We start from the raw sequence: 20,096 nt of genomic DNA on the forward strand, positions 1-20,096 counted from the left end.
ACCTAGTGATTAGTGTTGCTCATGAATATTCGCAATTCGAATATTCGTTGCGAATATTGCATATTCGCTAATTTGCGAATATTACGAATTTCGCGATTAAAATTCGCTATTACGAATATTCGTCTTTTTTTCAAACTGTTTTAAAAACTGAGCACATTGTAGGGATCTCCTTCGACTGATAAATGCAATGCTTGTATCATTTCATTAAAGACCCAGGGATGAGACTGTGAGGTGAAAGGTTTATGCCTGCAAATATTCGCATTGCGAATATTCGGAATACGAATATTTGCAATGCGAATATTCGTGGAAATTCCGCCCTACTTATGCCTGTGAGCCAATGAGTGTTCTGCAAGTACAGTTGTCAGAGCTTAGCAACATCCCTCGCATGATGTTATAGCGTGCATGAGCAGACTAGCAAAATTTCGCTATTAATTTCACACTCACAATAGCGAAATTTCGCAATTCAAAAAACGTCACGAATATAACGGATATTCTAATTTCACAAATATGGGACGAATATTCGTCCTCATATTCGCGAAATATCGCGAATTCGAATATGGCATATGCCGCTCATTACTTCTGGTGATTTGTCTATTTAGATTTTTTGTAGGCAGCACTGGGGAGTTTACTTTCTCTCGCTGTATTTCACTTGGCAATTCAATGTCCCTGGTGAAAACAGTGGAAAAGAATTTGTTTACTATATTTGCTTTTTTTTCTCAATATACCCAAACCCCTTCTTCCTACACCAGCTTCTGAGCCACTTGTTTACCTCCCTAATCTCCCGCTGCCTCTCTGGTGTGGCTCGTGGTACAGGTAATATTTCAGAAAATATTACCTTGGAGTTCCTTGCCTTAAGCTTGCGGCCTAAGTGCCTGAAATCATTTTTAGGGACACTCCAACTGCCTCTTACTTTGTCATTGGTGCCAATATGTACCACAACTGCTGGGTCCTCTCCAGCCCCACCCAGCAACCTGTCAACCCGATCCGCGATGTGCCAAACTCGAGCGCCAGGAAGATAACACACTGTTCGGCGATCCCAGTCTTTGTGACAGATCGCCCTGTCTGTCCCCCCTAATAATTGAGTCCCCCACTACCAGTACCTGTCTGGCCTGCCCTGCACTCCTCCCTCCCTCTTTACTGGAGCAGACACCCCCCCTATCGGTCAAAAAAAAAAAAAAAAAAAAACACAGAAATGCTCACAATACTTACGGTATTCCCTTAATTTTAGGTCCCTCTCACTTTTATACTTACACTGACTTGTATACTTCACACTCTTGTATACAGACACACAATCACTAGCTCAAACAATCACTTAGTATACTTGCTTTTTTAGTTACGAGATGCCGCCTCTTCCTTTGCCTGGAAGTGAATGCAGGGGTTAAGAAAATTAACTCCCCTGAAAAGAAAGCTCTAAAGTATTGGTCACACAATATTCCACTTCCATATAAACTGCTTCCCACTGTCTGTTAGGGGCATTCCATCTCTTGAAGCAGACAGACCAAGATAAAACACAGGAAGTGGGGGCATGGCTTAGCTAGTGTTATGCAAGAGAAAGCCTGAAGTATCTGTGTGTACTTGAGCTTGTCTCTCTCCTCCAGATGATCCACACTGTACCTGATAGAGATAAGAGAGAAGCTTTGATTATACCTGACTACCCATACAAGTCTGGGCAGCTTTCCCCAGTGTAGCTTGTCAACATCAGCAACAGTAGTTTACTGCTTAGACCTGGGCTGCTGTTGCGATGTAACCATTTGCTTGCTGTAATTTTTCACTTTTTGCTCATGTGCCATCTATAGTGCACTGTAAACCACCCCAGCAAGCCTGTTCGGTCAGGTGCACTTCCTCCAGTACTACATAATAGCATAGCAGGAAAGAATGGGTGTTGTCCTTTGATTGGCCAGGAAAGTATTAGAAAGGAAGTTCAGGTATAAGTACTGCTGGAAAGAGCCCAGTTCTAGCACTCTAAAAGGGAGATAATGTGAAATAACTGTGCACTTTGGAGGGGACTCTCGAAGACACAATAACAGGAGTTAAATCCCTAAAATTACCTTGTCACTACTGTGGGGTTAATGTAACAAAACCATGCATGTTTTTAAATTTCTAATTAAAGTACTGGTACACTTTAATAGTGACTATACGTTTAGCTAATGGATTACGAACACCACAACATAGGTGGGACAAAGAAGGTGAGCAATGGTCTACTTAGAAAAAAATCTACAGACTCACACATTAAAAAAAAGTTATATAAAGATCAGAGAAGGAAAATGGATAGCTTCTACTGCCCTGCACAGACATCTCTAAAATATACCAAACGTAAAATTGCAATTTTACACTAAATTACATAATCCCTTTTTTTATGTTATAATCTGAACTATTACTAGATTCTAAAAAAAAAACTAAGGCAAAATAAACAAATTTCAGCTTTGCCCCATAGCAACCATTCACAGCCTCATTTTTCTTTGTACATTTCTCTAGAAAAAAGACATTTGATGTGTTGCCATAGGCAACACAACCTTTTCGCTCCACTGGTTCCCATCTTCAGAATCCCTTATTGAGTAGTATTCACACTCCTCATACACTTCATTTATATTCTTATGATAAATTGGTAAATCCATCTTTTCAATGTTTGTTCATCTTTCTCTTAATTTCTTTTCCATCAATTCTCATTTGAGCTCTCCCATGGGGAATTAAGTTATTGTGTCTCCTTACATTAGCTGGGGGAATAGTTTTCACATTTTTTAAGGAGCAGTATGAATCACAGAACATTCTATAAAACTTTATTTTCAATAGCAAAAGTCTGAAGATACTCAAAATCAACGGAAGTTTCATCGGACCTTACCCAAAGATCAGACCCAGCTACTGTTTCTGCAACATGACCACATGCAGAAGAATCTAGAGACACCAAAACACATTTCAGATCATAAAATCACTGGTGCTATGAATGAATTAAAGGTAAGAAATACCATATATAATAACTAACAAAGTTACAATAAAGGGCATCTGTCAGCTCTATACCATTCTAAGATTATAATATATTGCAAAGTTGTAAAATTATGTTTTCCTACTACTGTAAATGTAAGGCTATGTTCACACAGCAGAACGATCTCAGTGGGATTCTGCTGCACTGTTCACGCAGTAGAATTTCTATGCCAGATATTTCTGGTGTGGAAATTCAGATTCTGGCATCTTCAGAAAGAATAGTCAAGTCTATTCTTTCTGCAGAGTCCATAAGGAAATGCATTGCATCTATGATACGGCACATTTCCGAGCGGTCTATCTCCCACCGGTTAGTCAAATGTGTGGAATGCTCGCATCTGTTTTTCATGCAGACATTCCGGACATTTTTCGTCTGTATGAACCCGGTCTTAGTGTCACAGGTATGCCTGAGCTACAGCATGCAAGCCTGCTCCCTCCCCCATCCCTACCCCTTCCTGCTCTGCATGATTGATGTGAAGGCTCAGTGCTAGAATGTAAAACCTGCAGAGCAGGGAGGTGGTCCATGTCTGCATCTCTGAGCATGATAAATAGCTGACAGATTTCCTTAAACATTTTTGTAATATTGCCTTTTGTTCATATAGACATAGGATAGTCAGAGGATTCAGATCATTTTAATTTTAACATTGTTATAATTTCAGATATCAGAAAAGAGAACTATAAATGTTGACCCAAGCAATCTAAAATGGACAGGCTTTGTTCAACAAGCACATTCCAGGCTTGGGTCCGGAAGCAGTTCTAGTCCATGTACACCAGCTTTACCCAGAGCCATTTTAGAGGTGAGGATATATGCAGTATAAATATTGACAACTTGGGGGGTTCACTCACGGGGAACACCATCTCCAGCGTTTGAGATGGTTGGCACACAACAAACCAGCCTTAGCCAACTATATTCTTCAACCACAAAGAAAAACATTGGCAACACTCTGCAGATTAGACAAAACAAATACCTGTTGGGCTGAGCACTAACACAGGATCATGTCCCTATTAGGCTGCATTCACATCTCGTTTTTGCAATATAGTTCCCGTATCAGGTTTTTGGTAAAACAAATTAAAACAAAAAAAATGTATGCCTCAAAACCAGAGCGAATCGTATAGAACCTTGTACAACCGTAAATACATATGGTTTTAAACCATATACAGTTTGAAAATGGATGTCCGGTTGCATACGGTTTAATATGTTTTTTGGGAAAAAAACGGATACAGTTTTATGTTGGCCCTTAATTAAATAAAGTTCTTCTATTTGCGGGAAGAACTTTCCACGTGCACTGCGCATGTGCAAACTGCAAAACCGTACTATGCAAACCGGATGGAACCATACACATATACGGTTCTGTACGGTTCCCATTGACCACCATTTAAAAAAAAAAAACTTATACGGCTTGTATCCAGTTTTTCACCTGGACATAAAACCGTAGTAGACTACGGTTTTGTGTACGGGAAAAAAAAACGTTTGGCATACGGTTTTCAATGACATGTCTATACATATGGTTTGCAATACGGTTCCATACGGTTTTTACACTGAAACCAGATACAGGAACCATATTGTAAAAATGAGATGTGAATGCAGCCTTAGTTTGGAGCCTACTGCTCCAGAGCACAAGTGTCTGGCCTGTCTCACCAGACTTAGGTTCCTCCAGGCTTTAGCTCCCACAGATCTGGCTTGGCCTGTGTCTTCTCACACTGGGAGCTCTTTTCTCCGAGACCAGGACTTCTTTTCACAGAGGCCTCTCAGGTGGCATCTAACCAGGCTAATAAACTCCCAGCAGGAGCAGATTGTAGCTGAAGTGGAAGCCGCCATCCAACTACATACAGGGAGAAATTTTTCAATATGTATCTCTCTTTTTTTTTTTTTTTTCTTTTGCTGTGTTTTTGGCTTATGTGCACCAAATTTATCAAAACGGAGCAAGTCTTTTGCACAAATGAAAAAAAATCACTTTAGAACTTGCTGTCAAATGTCATTTTCTAAGGCAAGGCAGAGGGGGCTTGCGCAATATTTGTGCACCTTTTAAAAAAAAAGTTAACAACAACTTTAGGGAAGACCCCCAAAACAGACTAGATACCCCCCAAAACAAAAAATTATAAAATGTAACTTTTATTTGGCATTTTAAAACCAGAAAACATAAATGATAATTGATCTAGACACCATTAGGTGCCAGTACCAAATGGATTAAAACCACAGGGTATGTCTACCACATCTGCATTGTTTATTTGGTTCAGATGTCTCTCGATATGTGTGCCCCTTATGTTTGTATGGCATCCTCTGAGGCTACTAGTATATAGAGATAATGGTGCTGACTGTAACCACTGCTGATTAAAATGTAACACAGCTGGCCATCCAGCTTCATCAGAAGACTGGTGGCTAGAGAGTGCCGGAAGTACAACCACCCCTTATATAGACTCCCCTGATGTCATCAGAACGAGCCCCCCCCCAAGGTTAGCCAATGGTAGCACAAAGATCTGGTCACGTGTAGTGCGCGTACCTAGATATCGGAACATTCCTAATAAATGCAACCTATAGTAGGAGGAAAAGCATGTCATGGGATGTAAACATCCGATGACTCAACATAATGCGCTGAATAGTAGAAGCCCAATAGGCATCAATGAAGGCTTTTCATATTCCGCATTCTTGGAGTAGGTTAATTATTTTCATACTAGTTGTACCACACTTCCGGAACAGTATCCCCCCCCCCTTTTTGAATAGTCTTCCCTCCCTTTTTGGTACGGTTGATTCCACATTTCAGGTATGTATCATAGATCTTGCCACCCCCTCCTTCTCCCCCTCCCTTCCCCTCCCCCACATTCCAACCCTTGTGCCATAATTATTTTCATCTGGTCTCCCCCCCCCATGTCTAATGTACTTACCTTAATCACATTGTACACCATAATATATATATTTTTTTACACACACATTAGATTTTTGTGTAATTGTTCCCCCTTTCCTGTATCATGTAATCCCATATTGACACCGCTGTCATTTAGGAATATCTACTGTGACGATCCGTCTTGGGGATTAGCTCTGGGATCGTCCTGGACCACGCCACAGGATGCGTTTCTTCTCAATAAACCAGCAAACAAATGCTTATAATGCAAATCTGGCACCTTGCCAGTTTTATTAGACAGGTTGCAGGGAAAGAAATAAACAAAAAAGCAGGAACAAAACAAAATCCTAGACCGTCTGGTCACTGACTAAACAGATCAGCTTGTCCCGACTAACAACCGCTGAGCTTCCCTCAGCCGGTTAAACTTATGTCCCCTGCAACCTTCTACTCACAATTCATGGCAGTCTCTTTGAGCCCCTCATAGCTCGGGCTGTGTACTCCTCAGCAGGCTCTGTCTCTTCCCTACAGCCCACATGCTGTCTCCTAGGAAGAGCCTAGATTAGACTGAGTCTCCATCTCATATACACCTCCCTTTCCTCCTGCCTCATTACTTAAGAAGCAGGTGAGAGCTTCTGCAGGGTGAGCCAAGGAAATACACCCTTTCCTTGCCACACTGCCACACTACATATTTCACACACATGATATATTGACAGAAATGAACTGTTATTATCACAGTTAGATCATGATATAAATATATACCTATATTTGAATGTGGCTATTCTAGCATCATCACTGCATAGTGATCGCTAGAGATGAGCGAATCGAAGCTAACGAACCCAAATTCGTTACAAATTTGAGGAAATAGTCGATTCACAACGAATGCGAATATCGCAGCGATTCTATCGCGCAAATCGCTTCATTAAACTCCATTTACTGCGGTGCAGGCTCCAGGGCATCTAAAACGGCAGATCCACATGTCAGTACATGGGGTAAGGAACACTGGGAAGGCAAGGCAGGAGGGGAAGTAGGCGGGATGACCCAGAATCACATGTAGGATACAGCCTATCAGCAGCCAGTCACCCCTGTGATGTCACAGCCCTCTATAATCGGCAGCCATTTTGCGGCTCGTCATTAGTGTTGAGCGGCATAGGCCATATTCGAATTCGCGAATATTCGCAAATATATGGACGAATATTCATCATATATTCGCGAATATTCGCATATTCGTAATATTCTCGTTGTATTTTCGCATATGCAAAAAAATTCGCACACCTGTCTCACACAGTAGTATTACAGCCTTCTTTACACCACACAAGCTGGAAGCAGAGAGGGATGATCACTGTGATGTGTACTGTGAAAAAAAAACAACGAATATTCGTAATTACGAATATATAGTGCTATATTCGCGAATATGCTATATTCGCGAATAAAATTCGCATTGCGAATATTCGCGAGCAACACTACTCATCATATCATTCATTACACTGCATACAGATAGGATGGACGTTGCTGTGTGTGTTACACAGAAAAGCTCTTTCCAGCAGCGTTTCACATTCTAGTCACATCAGTGTTCTGGTGGACAGAAAGCAGTGTTTTTTTCACTGAAAAGGATTTTTACTGCAGCTGTAGACATTAACCTTCTATTCACTTTCTTTGGCATAGTATTACAGAGAGGGGCAGATATCTGTGTGTTGCCTCAAACATTTCAACAAGCTGCCTCAACTTCATAAACCTTAGCAGAGGAGGCAGGAATAATTTTTCAGTGCAATTCAGTGTCTTTGTTCCACAACAAATCATCTGCTGGTTATACTAGTCTGTAGATGGTATAATACCCAGCAGTACATTCCTAATGGTCTTTGACAGAGTGCAATTTTGTGTTTAGTACACAGCTTTTTTTGGCTGCAGCACTATTGTGTACTGCTGGTGTTTCACAAAAATAAGTTTTGTTTTTAAGGGTACTGTAGCGCATTTTTCTGCCCTCATCAGTGTATACTGCATACGTACATCTAAGTAGTGTACTATTTGTACCTGTTAATCTGTCAAGGGCCTAGATACTGTGAAAGGACAGCCAAAAGTGCGCACCTGCTGCTGTTCTAGACAAATAAATACTGTTTTAAGTGTAGTGAAGCGTATTGTACTCCCCTCATATATGCACTAAGTATGTCAGGCAGAGAAGTGCAAGGACATGCACAGAGGAGTGGCAGAGGCCTAAATCCTTCAAGCAGAGGTCGCAGCAGACTAGGGGCGAGTGGCAGCAGGAGTCGTAGCGAGAGGCCTGAGCTCCCTTTATCAGCTAGCGGTCGTGTCTCGACCAGCAACCCATCTGCTGGTGTCGATTGGTTAACACGATCATCCACTTCATCACAAGTGACATCTGACACCCCCAGTCAACAGTCAGTGGGTTCCTCCCCCACAATCCTCAGATGGAATGGCCCGGGAGGAGTCCTTGTCCTCCCATTGCCTCTGTCCTATGCTGTTCCCTCCCCTACAAAAGTATCTTATGCTGTGGGTTCATCTCCACTAGTCACTGAGGATGATCTAATAGAGGACAGTCAGCAGATACTGCCCAGGTAAGAAGTGGAGGAGACATCTGCCGCTTCCTCCGCTAGGCGGGCAAGTAGTGATGAGGAGAGTGACGACGGAGGCGGTGTTTCCAGGGTTCAAGGTCCTGAAGCAGACACTGTTGAGGAACCTGAGGAGGACATCAGTGACGTACAGACACTTGTTGATGATGATGAAGCCGATCGCAATTGGGAGCCGGGTGCAGAAGGGGCTTCATCATCAGGAGAAGAGAGAGTTGCAGGTTGCCCGTGAGGCAACAGCTGAGCCAGCAAGGCAGTTGCATGGTTAGCAGTCAGCATGGTGGCACAAGTGGAAATTCTGGAGCCAAACGTGCCCGGGGAGACCACCTGCTTCATGGCAGCCTACCTTCCCAGGAGGTAGTGGAACAGGGGTTCCTGGAGAGGGCGGCAGTAACAGTCAATTAGTGAGGACTATTGGTGGGAAAATCAGCTACTTGGCAGTGTGGCAGTTTTTCATCAAGTATGAGTGGTAGCGGGGAAAAAGGAATCCGATCCTGGCGCTCACCCGTGCGGCAGCTGAGGAAATGATGTCAGGAGCCGTGATGAGGTAAAAGATGCACTTTATTTTGAATAAAGCAGGGACTACGCGATGCGAGGGGACAGGCTCCCCTCTTCCTCAGGTCCAATCAAGTTGATTGGACCTGAGGAAGAGGGGAGCCTGTCCCCTCGCAACGCGTAGTCCCTGCTTTATTCAAAATAAAGTGCATCTTTTACCTCATCACGGCTTCTGACATCATTTCCTCAGCTGCCGCACGGGTGAGCGCCAGGATCGGATTCCTTTTTCCCCGCTACCACTCATACTCTCAGACCGTCCGGCCGGACGGGTGGATCCGGGCAGCACACCATGGATTTCCACTTACCCACACCAGTTGGGCCCCTTCAAGCTGCAACAGGTGTTATGCTCTCAGCAGAACACCACCAGGTGAGAGCATTCCTTACGCTTCCTCACCTGTCACTTGTAATAAGGATAACAGCACATAGATAGGCGCATTGTCCCTTTTTGTCTTTCATACTTCTCAGTTTTTCATCAAGCATTCGGAGGAGGTTCACATAGCCACATGCAAGATATGTCGGCAGAAGAAGGTGAAGTGTGGCCAGGGTCCCAATGTTGGCACCACGGCCCAGCGGCAACATATGCTTCGCCACCATAAAGCGGCCTGGCAGAACCGTGGCTCCGATGCAGATAGGGGTACTCTCCTGTGTAACTTTAATGTGAACTAGTGGCAGCTCATACATGACACCTGCTATTTGTTCAGGCCCTTTGAGGAAGCCACATTATTAGTAAATCGCCAGGATTATGGGATGAACGACGTCATTCCACTGCTTCATTTCTTACAACACTTGTTGGAAACGATGGCTGGTCAGGGCTCTGGAGATGTGGCGCCTACATCTCACAGCCACATGAGCCCTGTGGGGGCTGAACTGGAGGAGGCGGAGGAGGGGGAGGGGCACAGTGGAGAACAGTTTAGGTTTCGCCAAATGGGCATTTTTTTCTAGTAATCTTACAGGAGAGGAGGAGCAGGAGCAGCCAGAGGAGCTAGAGGATTATGAGGAAGGTGAGACAGAGGACCCAGACAGACCGTGGCAGTATGCAGTGGATATGGAGGCAGGGAGTCCCTTTGAGTCATTTGCATAAATGGCACGATGCATGCTCACCTGCTTGCGTAGTGACAGCCAAATTGTCACAATTCGGCAGCAGGATAACTTCTGGATCTCCACCTTATTGGACCCTCGCTACTGCCACAACATAGGGGCCTTTTTTACACCCACTTAGAGGGAGGACAAAATTATCTACTACAGAGGCATCCTTTGTAGTCAGTTGGCCGATGCTTATCGGCGCCATCGTCCATTCTCTTGCAGGTCTGAATAGGGGGGCCCCCTGCACTCACCTTCCACTGCCATGGCTGCTGGGGAGGGGTGGGGTGACAGGAGCAGTACCAGCTCCATCAGCAGCAGCCTGAGTCTACAGTCGCTGATGAGTAGCTTTCTTTACCCGCATAGTGAAGCAACTCATCAGCAGCAGGTAGACCTGGAGCAGGACCTGAACCAGCAGGTGGTGGCATACCTTGACATGCCCATGCCAACACACCTTGAAGATCTTCTGGACTTGTGGGCAGGACTTCTGGGCAGCCAGAGTTTTCCCTGGAAAAGTTGTCCTGCCCGGCCAGTAGTGTGCCATCAGAGTGGGTGTTTAGTGTGGTGGGGGCCATAATCACCCCAAGGAGAACTCGTCTGTCCACAAAAAATGTGGATCAGCCAGGATTTCCAACCACCAATTCCTCATGCATGAGAGTAGATTGACCATGATGCCACACCAACACTTCACAAATATGGATAGTGCCAAACAAATTTAAGGCGCTGCTCCCCAGTTACAAACATTCCTCCGCATCTGACCTTTTTTCACCTGCCTTCATCACCAGGTACTGGTATTGCCACCCACCGCACCACTCTGTCACCGGGTCACTTTTAGGACTCCTGATACTGCCACCTCCAAGCTGTCTCATTCAGCCACTATATGGTCTCTTCTCATGCTTCAGCCAACTCCAGGATTTGTCATTCAGCAACTACATGGTTTAGTGATGCTGCTGGGCCTAGGACATTACCTATATATGTTTATGGTTGTATTAGGTACCATACATCTTCAATGGAAATTTCAAAATTCATGTTTTATTCTTAGAGATTGTGAGGCCCTATTGTCTCCTCATCTGCCACCAATTCCAGGCTGTGCCATTCAAACACTATATGGTCTCCCCATGCTGCCACAAACTCCAGGCAATCATTCAGCCACTTTATGGTCTCCTCATACGGATGCTACCTCAAGGCTGTCTCATTCAGCCACTATATGGTCTCTTTTCACGCTTCAGCCAACTCCAGGCTGAGAGCCATTCAGCGACTATATGGTCTCCGCCTACTGATGCCACCTCCAGGCACTGTCATTGTGCTGCCATGTGACCTGTGACTCCTTGTTAGATTTGGTCCTTTGTACCCACATGCCGCGTCCCTGGCCACTAAAACTTGGGAGTTAAAAGTTCAATTTCAAAACCCTCAATTTCAATTTAAAAATCTTAAATTTAAAAAACACAAATTTCAATGGTCTCCTCATGCTTCTGCCAACTCCAGGTTGTGCCATTCAGCCAATACATGGTTTACTGATGTTGCTGGGCCTGGGTCTGGGAATAAACATTTTTTATGGTAGCACTAGCTACCCAAAATCTTCAGTTTAAATTTCAGAATTCATATTTTAATCTTAGGGATTGTAAAGCCCTAGTGTCTACTCATGCTGCTGCCAGCTCCAGGCTGTGTCATTCAGCCAATATATGGTCTCCTCATGCTGCCAACATTTCCACGCTGTGTTATTCAGCCACTATATGTCTCCTCATGCTTCAGCCTCATCCAAGCTGTGTCATACAGCCACTCTATGGTCTCCTCATGCTGCCAACACCTCCACACTGTGTCATTCAGCCACTATACAGTCTCCTCATACGGATGCCACCTCCAAGCTTTTTCATTGTGTCGCTCTGCGGCAGTGATTCTAGAAGCGATGCCTGTAATCCGCATGTCATACTGAATAACAGTATTGTTTCATTACCCCAGCTCACTCCATATGCGTGTTAGAACACAGAAGAAAAGTGTTCTACACCCCTACTGAGGCTCTCTATAGGCCAGAAATAGCCATTTTTAATATAGATTTTGCCGCAAATAAATTTGGATCAAACCAAATTTTTTTGAAAAATCTGGCGAATCAGCCGAATCTAATTTTTCAAAAGTTCGCTCATCTCTAGTGATAGCTAAGAACCTGTCAATACACAGGATACCGGCATAGCATTCGTGAAAATATCTAAGTGCGTTGTCATGCACGTCCTTTTACACACGCGCAGTGACAGCTCATACCGGAACCCCGCAACTAAGTTTACTGGCATGCTTGGCTTTTTCACACATGTGCACTAACAGTTCTTACCAGTCTCCTGCGCCTATGTCCGATGCCATGCGCAGTCGTTTTGGGTTCAGGGAAAATCGCGGATCACACGCAGCACCTTACGATGACCGGTCACCAGATGTTTACATTAGACATGTGCAATTCGGTTCGGCACGAATGTCTAAATTAACGAATTTTACCGTTTTCGTGCATTCGGACCGAACCGAATGCACGAAAACATATTTTGAACATTCCCGAATAGCCACGATAATACGAATAGCAAAGTAACGAATACATTCGTTATTTCCCAACCATAATGCTGTAAATAACGAATGCATTCATTATCTGTAAACGAACGTGAAGAATTCATTCTGATAACAAATATAATAAAAAGGATATAGATAGTTTGATTTTTCGGATACATTCGGTATTCGGGTACATTCGGTAAATCTTTTTATTCTTTTTTTGGACTTTAGCGATCCTAAAAAATTATGGAGATACCTTTTTTATAAAAATTTCGTAGGGTATCATAAAAAAATCATAATAAAAAAGATACAGTGGTAATGGAAAAAATTGTATCTAATGAAATGTATCATTTTTATTATGAAATGTTTATTCATTTTTAAACAGGGATCAATTTATGTGAGCGGGTAAAGCAACTAAAAATGTAGCCGACAATAGTAAAAATGTAGTGTGTGCTTGTTTTTCACTTTTTAAAAATTTTTTTTTAGGTAGCACTACTACTCCCAGCATGGAACACACTCTTCCATGATGGGAGTAGTAGTTACCTGTACTAATTGACAGATTGCAGGGGTCCCTTGCGATCATCTTGGATAATGTATAGATGCGCCGGCTGCTCTTCTATGGTCCCCTGCACTCACGTATATGTACACATATTCATATTTCCCGCAGAGCTGTGATTGGCCAGATGATTCCAGCCAATCACAGCTCTCTGTGAGAAATAGGAATATGTGTATATATACGGCCATGCAGGGGACCATAGGAGAGCGGCCGCCGCATTCATAGATTATACTGGAGGATCGCAGCGGGCGTCAGGAGTGATAACTGCAGTGATCTTCCCTTTACTACAAGTACTACTACTCCCAACATGGAGTACACTCTGCTCCATGCTGGGAACTGTAGTACCTGTATTAATAGACAGATCGCAGCGGTTACACTCGCTGCCATATGTCTATTAATGCAGGTACTACAGCTCCCAGCATGGAGCAGAGTGTGCTCCATGTTGGGAGTATTAGTACCTGCAGTAAGGGACAGATCTCAGGGATGTCACTTCTCCTGACACCGCTGCGATCGTCCTTATGTGAATGTCGGGATCAGCTGTTCTCAGGGCTACAGAGCCAGGAGAACAGCTGACGCTGAGCCGTAGGTATACATCATATATCTACTGCCCAGCAAGAACTTACAGTGAGCTTGCAATGTGTATACAGTATACACATTGCTGGCTCACTTAACCCCTTGCTGAGCTGTGCGCTATGCGCAAGCCCAGCAAGGGAAGAGTTAACTTACACTGCTGGACAGTGTAGATTAACCCTTTGGGCGGTACACACTATATACAGCTATCTATAGATAGCTGTATACAGTGTATACAGAAGACGAAGTCCAGCTTACTTCCCTCGAGTCCCGGGCCGGGTTCGTGTAGCTCCGCCCCCTAGTGATGACGTCATTAGGGGGCGGAGCTACAGAAGGGAACAAGGCTAATTAATCTGAAGCTCTGTTCACATTGTACGTTTTGTATAATGTGAACAGACCCTTCTGGCAGTGTCCACCCAGACAGGGAGACTCCAGCTGTTGCTAAACTACAACTCCCAGCATGCCCAGACAGCCAAAGGCTGTCTGGGCATGCTGGGAGTTATAGTTTTGCACCAATTGGTGGCTCCCTGTTTGGGTAGACATTGCATCATGGGTGCTCTCCCCAGCGGACAGCGCCAAAAATGTCATAACCAATTTTTTGTGTTTTTTTCTTCTCGTTTCAGATCCGTGTATGCAGAGGATTACTGCGGATTCGATGGATTACGGCGGATTATTTATTTTTTCCTTTAATAAAATGGTTAACGAGGGCTGTGGGGGAGTGTTTTTTTAAATAAAATAATTTTTCCAATGTGTTGTGTTTTTTTTTTTTATTGAATTTTCAAGGTTAGTAGTGGACGCTGTCTTATTGACGGAATCCATTACTAGGCCAGGGCTTAGTGCTAGCCCCAAAAACAGCTAGCGCTAACCCCCAATTATTACCCCGGTACCCACCGCCACAGGGGTGCCGGGAAAAGCCGGTACCAACAGGCCCGGAGCGTCAAAATGGCGCTCCTGGGCCTAGGCGGTAACAGGCTGGAGTTATTTAGGCTGGGGAGGGCCAGTAACAATGGTCCTCGCCCACCCTGGTAATGTCAGGCTGTTGCTGTTTGGTTGGTATCTGGCTGAGAATGAAAATACGGGGAACCCTATGCGTTTTTTTTATTTATTTTTTTATTTAAATTTAAAAAAAAAAACGCATAGGGTTCCCCGTATTTTCATTCTCAGCACAATACCAACCAAACAGCAACAGCCTGACGTTACCAGGGTGGGTGAGGACCATTGTTACTGGCCCTCCCCAGCCTAAATAACGCCAGCCTGTTACCGCCTAGGTCCAGGAGCGCCATTTTTGACGCTCCGGGCCTGTTGGTACCGGCTCTTCCCGGCACCCCTGTGGCGGTGGGTACCGGGGTAATAATTGGGGGTTAGCGCTAGCTGTTTTTGGGGCTAGCACTAAGCCCTGGCCTAGTAATGGATTCCGTCAATAAGACAGCTTCCGCTACTAACCCTGAAAATTCAATAAAAATAAAAAAAAAACACAACACATTGGAAAAATTATTTTATTTAAAAAAACACTCCCCCACAGCCCTCGTTAACTATTTTATTAAAGGGAAAAAAAATAATCCGCCGTAATCCATCGAATCCGCAGTAATCCTCTGCATACACGGATCTGAAACGAGAAGAAAAAAAAACACAAAAAATTGGTTATGACATTTTTGGCGCTGTCCGCTGGGGAGAGCACCCATGATGCAATGTCTACCCAAACAGGGAGCCACCAATTGGTGCAAAACTACAACTCCCAGCATGCCCAGACAGCCTTTGGCTGTCTGGGCATGCTGGGAGTTGTAGTTTAGCAACAGCTGGAGTCTCCCTGTCTGGGTAGACACTGCCAGAAGGGTCTGTTCACATTATACAAAACGTACAATGTGAACAGAGCTTCAGATAAACTAGCCTTGTTCCCTTCTGTAGCTCCGCCCCCTAATGACGTCATCACTAGGGGGCGGAGCTACACGAACCCGGCCCGGGACTCAGGGGAAGTAAGCTGGACTTCGTCTTCTGTATACACTGTATACAGCTATCTATAGATAGCTGTATAAAGTGTATACCGCACAAAGGGTTAACCTACACTGTCCAGCAGTGTAAGTTAACTCTTCCCTTGCTGGGCTTGCGCATAGCGCACAGCTCAGCAAGGGGTTAAGTGAGCCAGCAATGTGTATACTGTATACACATTGCAAGCTCACTGTAAGTTCTTGCTGGGCAGTAGATATACGATATATACCTACGGCTCAGCGTCAGCTGTTCTCCTGGCTCTGTAGCCCTGAGAACAGCTGATCCCGACATTCACATCAGGAGGATCGCAGCGGTGTCAGGAGGAGTGACATCCCTGGGATCTGTCCCTTACTGCAGGTACTAATACTCCCAACATGGAGCACACTCTGCTCCATGCTGGGAGCTGTAGTACCTGCATTAATAGACATATCGCAGCGAGTGTAACTTCTGACACCCACTGCGATCTGTCTATTAATACAGGTACTACAGCTCCCAGCATGGAGCAGAGTGTACTCCATGTTGGGAGTGATAGTACTTGTAGTAAAGGGAAGATCACTGCGGGTATCACTCCTGACGCCCGCTGCGATCCTCCAGTATAATGTATGAATGCTGCGGCCGCTCTCCTATGGTCCCCTGCATGGCCGTATATATACACATATTCCTATTTCTCACAGAGAGCTGTGATTGGTTGGAACCATCTGGCCAATCACAGCTCTGCGGGAAATATGAATATGTGTATATATACGTGAGTGCAGGGGACCATAGAAGAGCAGCCGCCGCATCTGTACATTATACAAGAGGATCGCAAGGGACCCCTGCAATCTGTCAATTAGTACAGGTAACTACTACTCCCATCATGGAAGAGTGTGTTCCATGCTGGGAGTAGTAGTACTACCTAAAAAATGTTTTTAAAAAAAGTGAAAAACACGCACTCACTACATTTTCATTATTGTCGGCTACATTTTTAGTGCTTTACCCGCTCACATAAATTGATCCCTGTTTAAAAATGAATAAACATTTCATAATAAAAAAGATACATTTCGTTAGATACAATTTTTTTCATCACCACTGTATCTTTTTTATCATGATTTTTTTATGATACCCTGCAAAATTTTAATAAAAAAGGTATCTCCATTATTTATTAGGATCGCTAAAGTCCAAAAAAAGACTAAAGATTTACCGAATGTTCCCGAATACCGAATGTATCCGAAAAATCTAAACCGAAAATATTGCCGAACCGAAATTTTTTTACAAAACGAAAAAACGAAACGAAATTAAACGAAAATTTTTCTAGTGCACAAGTCTAGTTTACATCACATGACATGCTTTTCCTCCTACTCTAGGTTGCAGTTAGGAGGAATGTTCCAATACCTAAGTACGCCCACTACACTTGACCAGATCTTTGTGCTACCATTGGCTAACCTTGGGGGCGCTCATTCTGATGACATCAGGGGAGTATTTATAAAGGGTGGCTGTATTTCTGGCACTCACTAGCCGCCAGTCCTCTGATGAAGCTGGGTGGCCAGCAAAATGTCAGGACTCTGGCTTGTGTTACATTTTAATCAGCAGTCCTTACAGTCAGCACACATATCGAAAGGCATCTGAACCAAATAAACAATGCAAATGTGCTAGACATACCCTGTGGTTTTAATCCATGTGGTACTGGCACCTAACGGTGTCTAGATCAATTATCATTTATGTTTTCTGGTTTTAAAATGCCAAATAAAAGTAACATTTTATAATTTTTTGTTTTGGGGGGTTTCTAGTTTAGGGTATCCCTTTGGGGGTCTTCCCTAAAGTTGTTGTTAACTGTTAGTAACCCTGTAACCTCCTGGGTTTGTTGTTCTTTTCGTTTTTTTTTTATTCTTTTTAAAAAAGACAGTTAATAAATCTCGTCCATAGTCAAGAATGAAGCTCTGCATCTAACAGCCACATTTTGCCAAAGTTGTCTATTTTGAAATTTTGCAAAATGTTTGCACAAAATCTAACGGCGCAACAATTTTGCTCCTAACTTTAGCCAATAAAATGTCAAAAAGGCAATGATAAATATCCCCTACAGCATCTAGAAGATGTCAATGGAAGTAAAGGGGTATTTGCCTGAAACAAAAAGGACCCTGCACTTCATTTTATGGCCATTCATTTTTACGGAATGAGAATTAACAGATGTTTATCCATTGAGCCCAATTGAACTCATTATGTAAAAAAAAAAAAAAACACACACTTTATTTGGACCATTTTTGAGATATTAACCAGCTTTTTTTTTACGGTCAAAATAGGGACCAAAATACTGTGTGTGAACATAGCCTTATAGTGTAGTTTCTTTCTGATTGGCAGAGTTTTCCTCATCCTTTTCTTCCCACTAAACAAATACAACACTGAGGTTCAGGTGGAGGCAGGGTGACTCCATCTTGGAGTCTGAGCTCTAAACAATTCTTGACTATATTTTGGGTGTTCATATTTAAAATGCATCTTCATAAAATAATCACTGCCCAACTCTTGTATTTTTGTAATAATTTACTTCCTGACGGTTGGAAAGTTGCGCTGTGACTTAGTCATTAACCCCTTAAGGACGCAGGACGTAAATGTACGTCCTGGTGAGGTGGTACTTAACGCACCAGGACGTACATTTACGTCCTAAGCATAACCGCGGGCATCGGAGCGATGCCCGTGTCATGCGCGGCTGATCCCGGCTGCTGATCGCAGCCAGGGACCCGCCGGCAATGGCCGACGCCCGCGATCTCGCGGGCGTCCGCCATTAACCCCTCAGGTGCCGGGATCAATACAGATCCCGGCATCTGCGGCAGTTCGCCATTTAAATGAACGATCGGATCGCCCGCAGCGCTGCTGCGGGGATCCGATCATTCATAATGCCGCACGGAGGTCCCCTCTCCTTCCTCCGTGCGGCTCCCGGCGTCTCCTGCTCTGGTCTGTGATCGAGCAGACCAGAGCAGGAGATGACCGATAATACTGATCTGTTCTATGTCCTATACATAGAACAGATCAGTATTAGCAATCATGGTATTGCTATGAATAGTCCCCTATGGGGACTATTCAAGTGTAAAAAAAATGTAAAAAAATGTAAAAGTAAAAGTAAAAAAAAGTGAAAAATCCCCTCCCCCAATAAAAAAGTAAAACGTCCGTTTTTTCCTATTTTACCCCCAAAAAGCGTAAAAAACATTTTTTATAGACATATTTGGTATCGTCGCGTGCGTAAATGTCCGAACTATTAAAATAAAATGTTAATGATCCCGTACGGTGAACGGCATGAACGAAAAAAAATTTAAAAAGTCCAAAGTTCCTACTTTTTTAATACATTTTATTTTAAAAAAAATTATAAAAAATGTATTAAAAGTTTTTTATATGCAAATGTGGTATAAAAAAAAGTATAGATCATGGCGCAAAAAATGAGCCCCCATACCGCCACTTATACGGAAAAATAAAAAAGTTAGAGGTCATCAAAATAAAGGGATTATAAACGTACTAATTTGGTTAAAAAGTTTGTGATTTTTTTTAAGCGCAACAATAATATAAAAGTATATAATAATGGGTATCATTTTAATCGTATTGACCCTCAGAATAAAGAACACATGTCAATTTTACCATAAATTGTACGGCGTGAAAACAAAACCTTCCAAAATTAGCAAAATTGCGTTTTAATTTCCCCACAAAAATAGTGTTTTTTGGTTGCGCCATACATTTTATGATATAATGAGTGATGTCATTACAAAGGACAACTGGTCGTGCAAAAAACAAGCCCTCATACTAGTCTGTGGATGAAAATATAAAAGAGTTATGATTTTTAGAAGGCAAGGAGGAAAAAATGAAAACGTAAAAATTTAATTGTCTGAGTCCTTAAGGCCAAAATGGGCTGAGTCCTTAAGGGGTTAATGCACACTCATTAAGGCTTTGGTCACACTGCAGGAATACTCCTACTGAAATATACATCCTACAGAATCCTCTGACACACCTGTCTTAATATGCCACACATAGGCTCCATAATAAAAGAAATAAATCCCATGTACTATATAGGATGCCTCTGTACAGTAAAGAACAGCAGACTATGTTAAATACAGAAACAATATACTAATGTTTACCTTTTGGGATAAACCAGAAGGATGCTCTTTTAGCATTTAATTTGCTCAGTGGATACTTTCTTTAAATACAGAGTAGTTTCTCCCAAAGCATATGCCAAATGCACATGTGGTAGTCTGGGGTGAAGGATGCAATAGGGTGTTGCGAGTGGTAGTGATGTAGGGGGCTGGTATTAACCCTTTGTTGTTGTGACGCCAGGGTGAAGTTTCCCAATGGTTAATGTTTCTACCACCAACCGTCCCACAAACGGTAGGGATTAATAATTGAATGTCCACAGCAGATATTTGATGAAAACAGGAATAAACTTTACTGCATATTTTATGAAATTGTAGG

The 20,096-nt window shown here is 43.2% G+C and overlaps 1 protein-coding gene across 6 annotated transcripts in view; it reads left to right on the top strand.

Moving 5' to 3' along the window:
- The window catches only part of NRK (Nik related kinase), a 408,966-nt gene that overhangs the window by 246,345 nt on the left and 142,525 nt on the right, over nt 1-20,096 (top strand). For all 6 annotated transcript variants that reach the window (XM_056540621.1, XM_056540624.1, XM_056540622.1 and 3 more), the window contains 2 exons: nt 2,791-2,952; nt 3,636-3,773. In XM_056540621.1, the coding sequence (XP_056396596.1) occupies nt 2,791-2,952; nt 3,636-3,773 (300 nt within the window). The remainder of the gene's footprint in view (nt 1-2,790; nt 2,953-3,635; nt 3,774-20,096) is intronic.

This window comes from Hyla sarda, chromosome 9, assembly GCF_029499605.1.
Source record: "Hyla sarda isolate aHylSar1 chromosome 9, aHylSar1.hap1, whole genome shotgun sequence".
NCBI classification, from domain to species: domain Eukaryota; kingdom Metazoa; phylum Chordata; class Amphibia; order Anura; family Hylidae; genus Hyla; species Hyla sarda.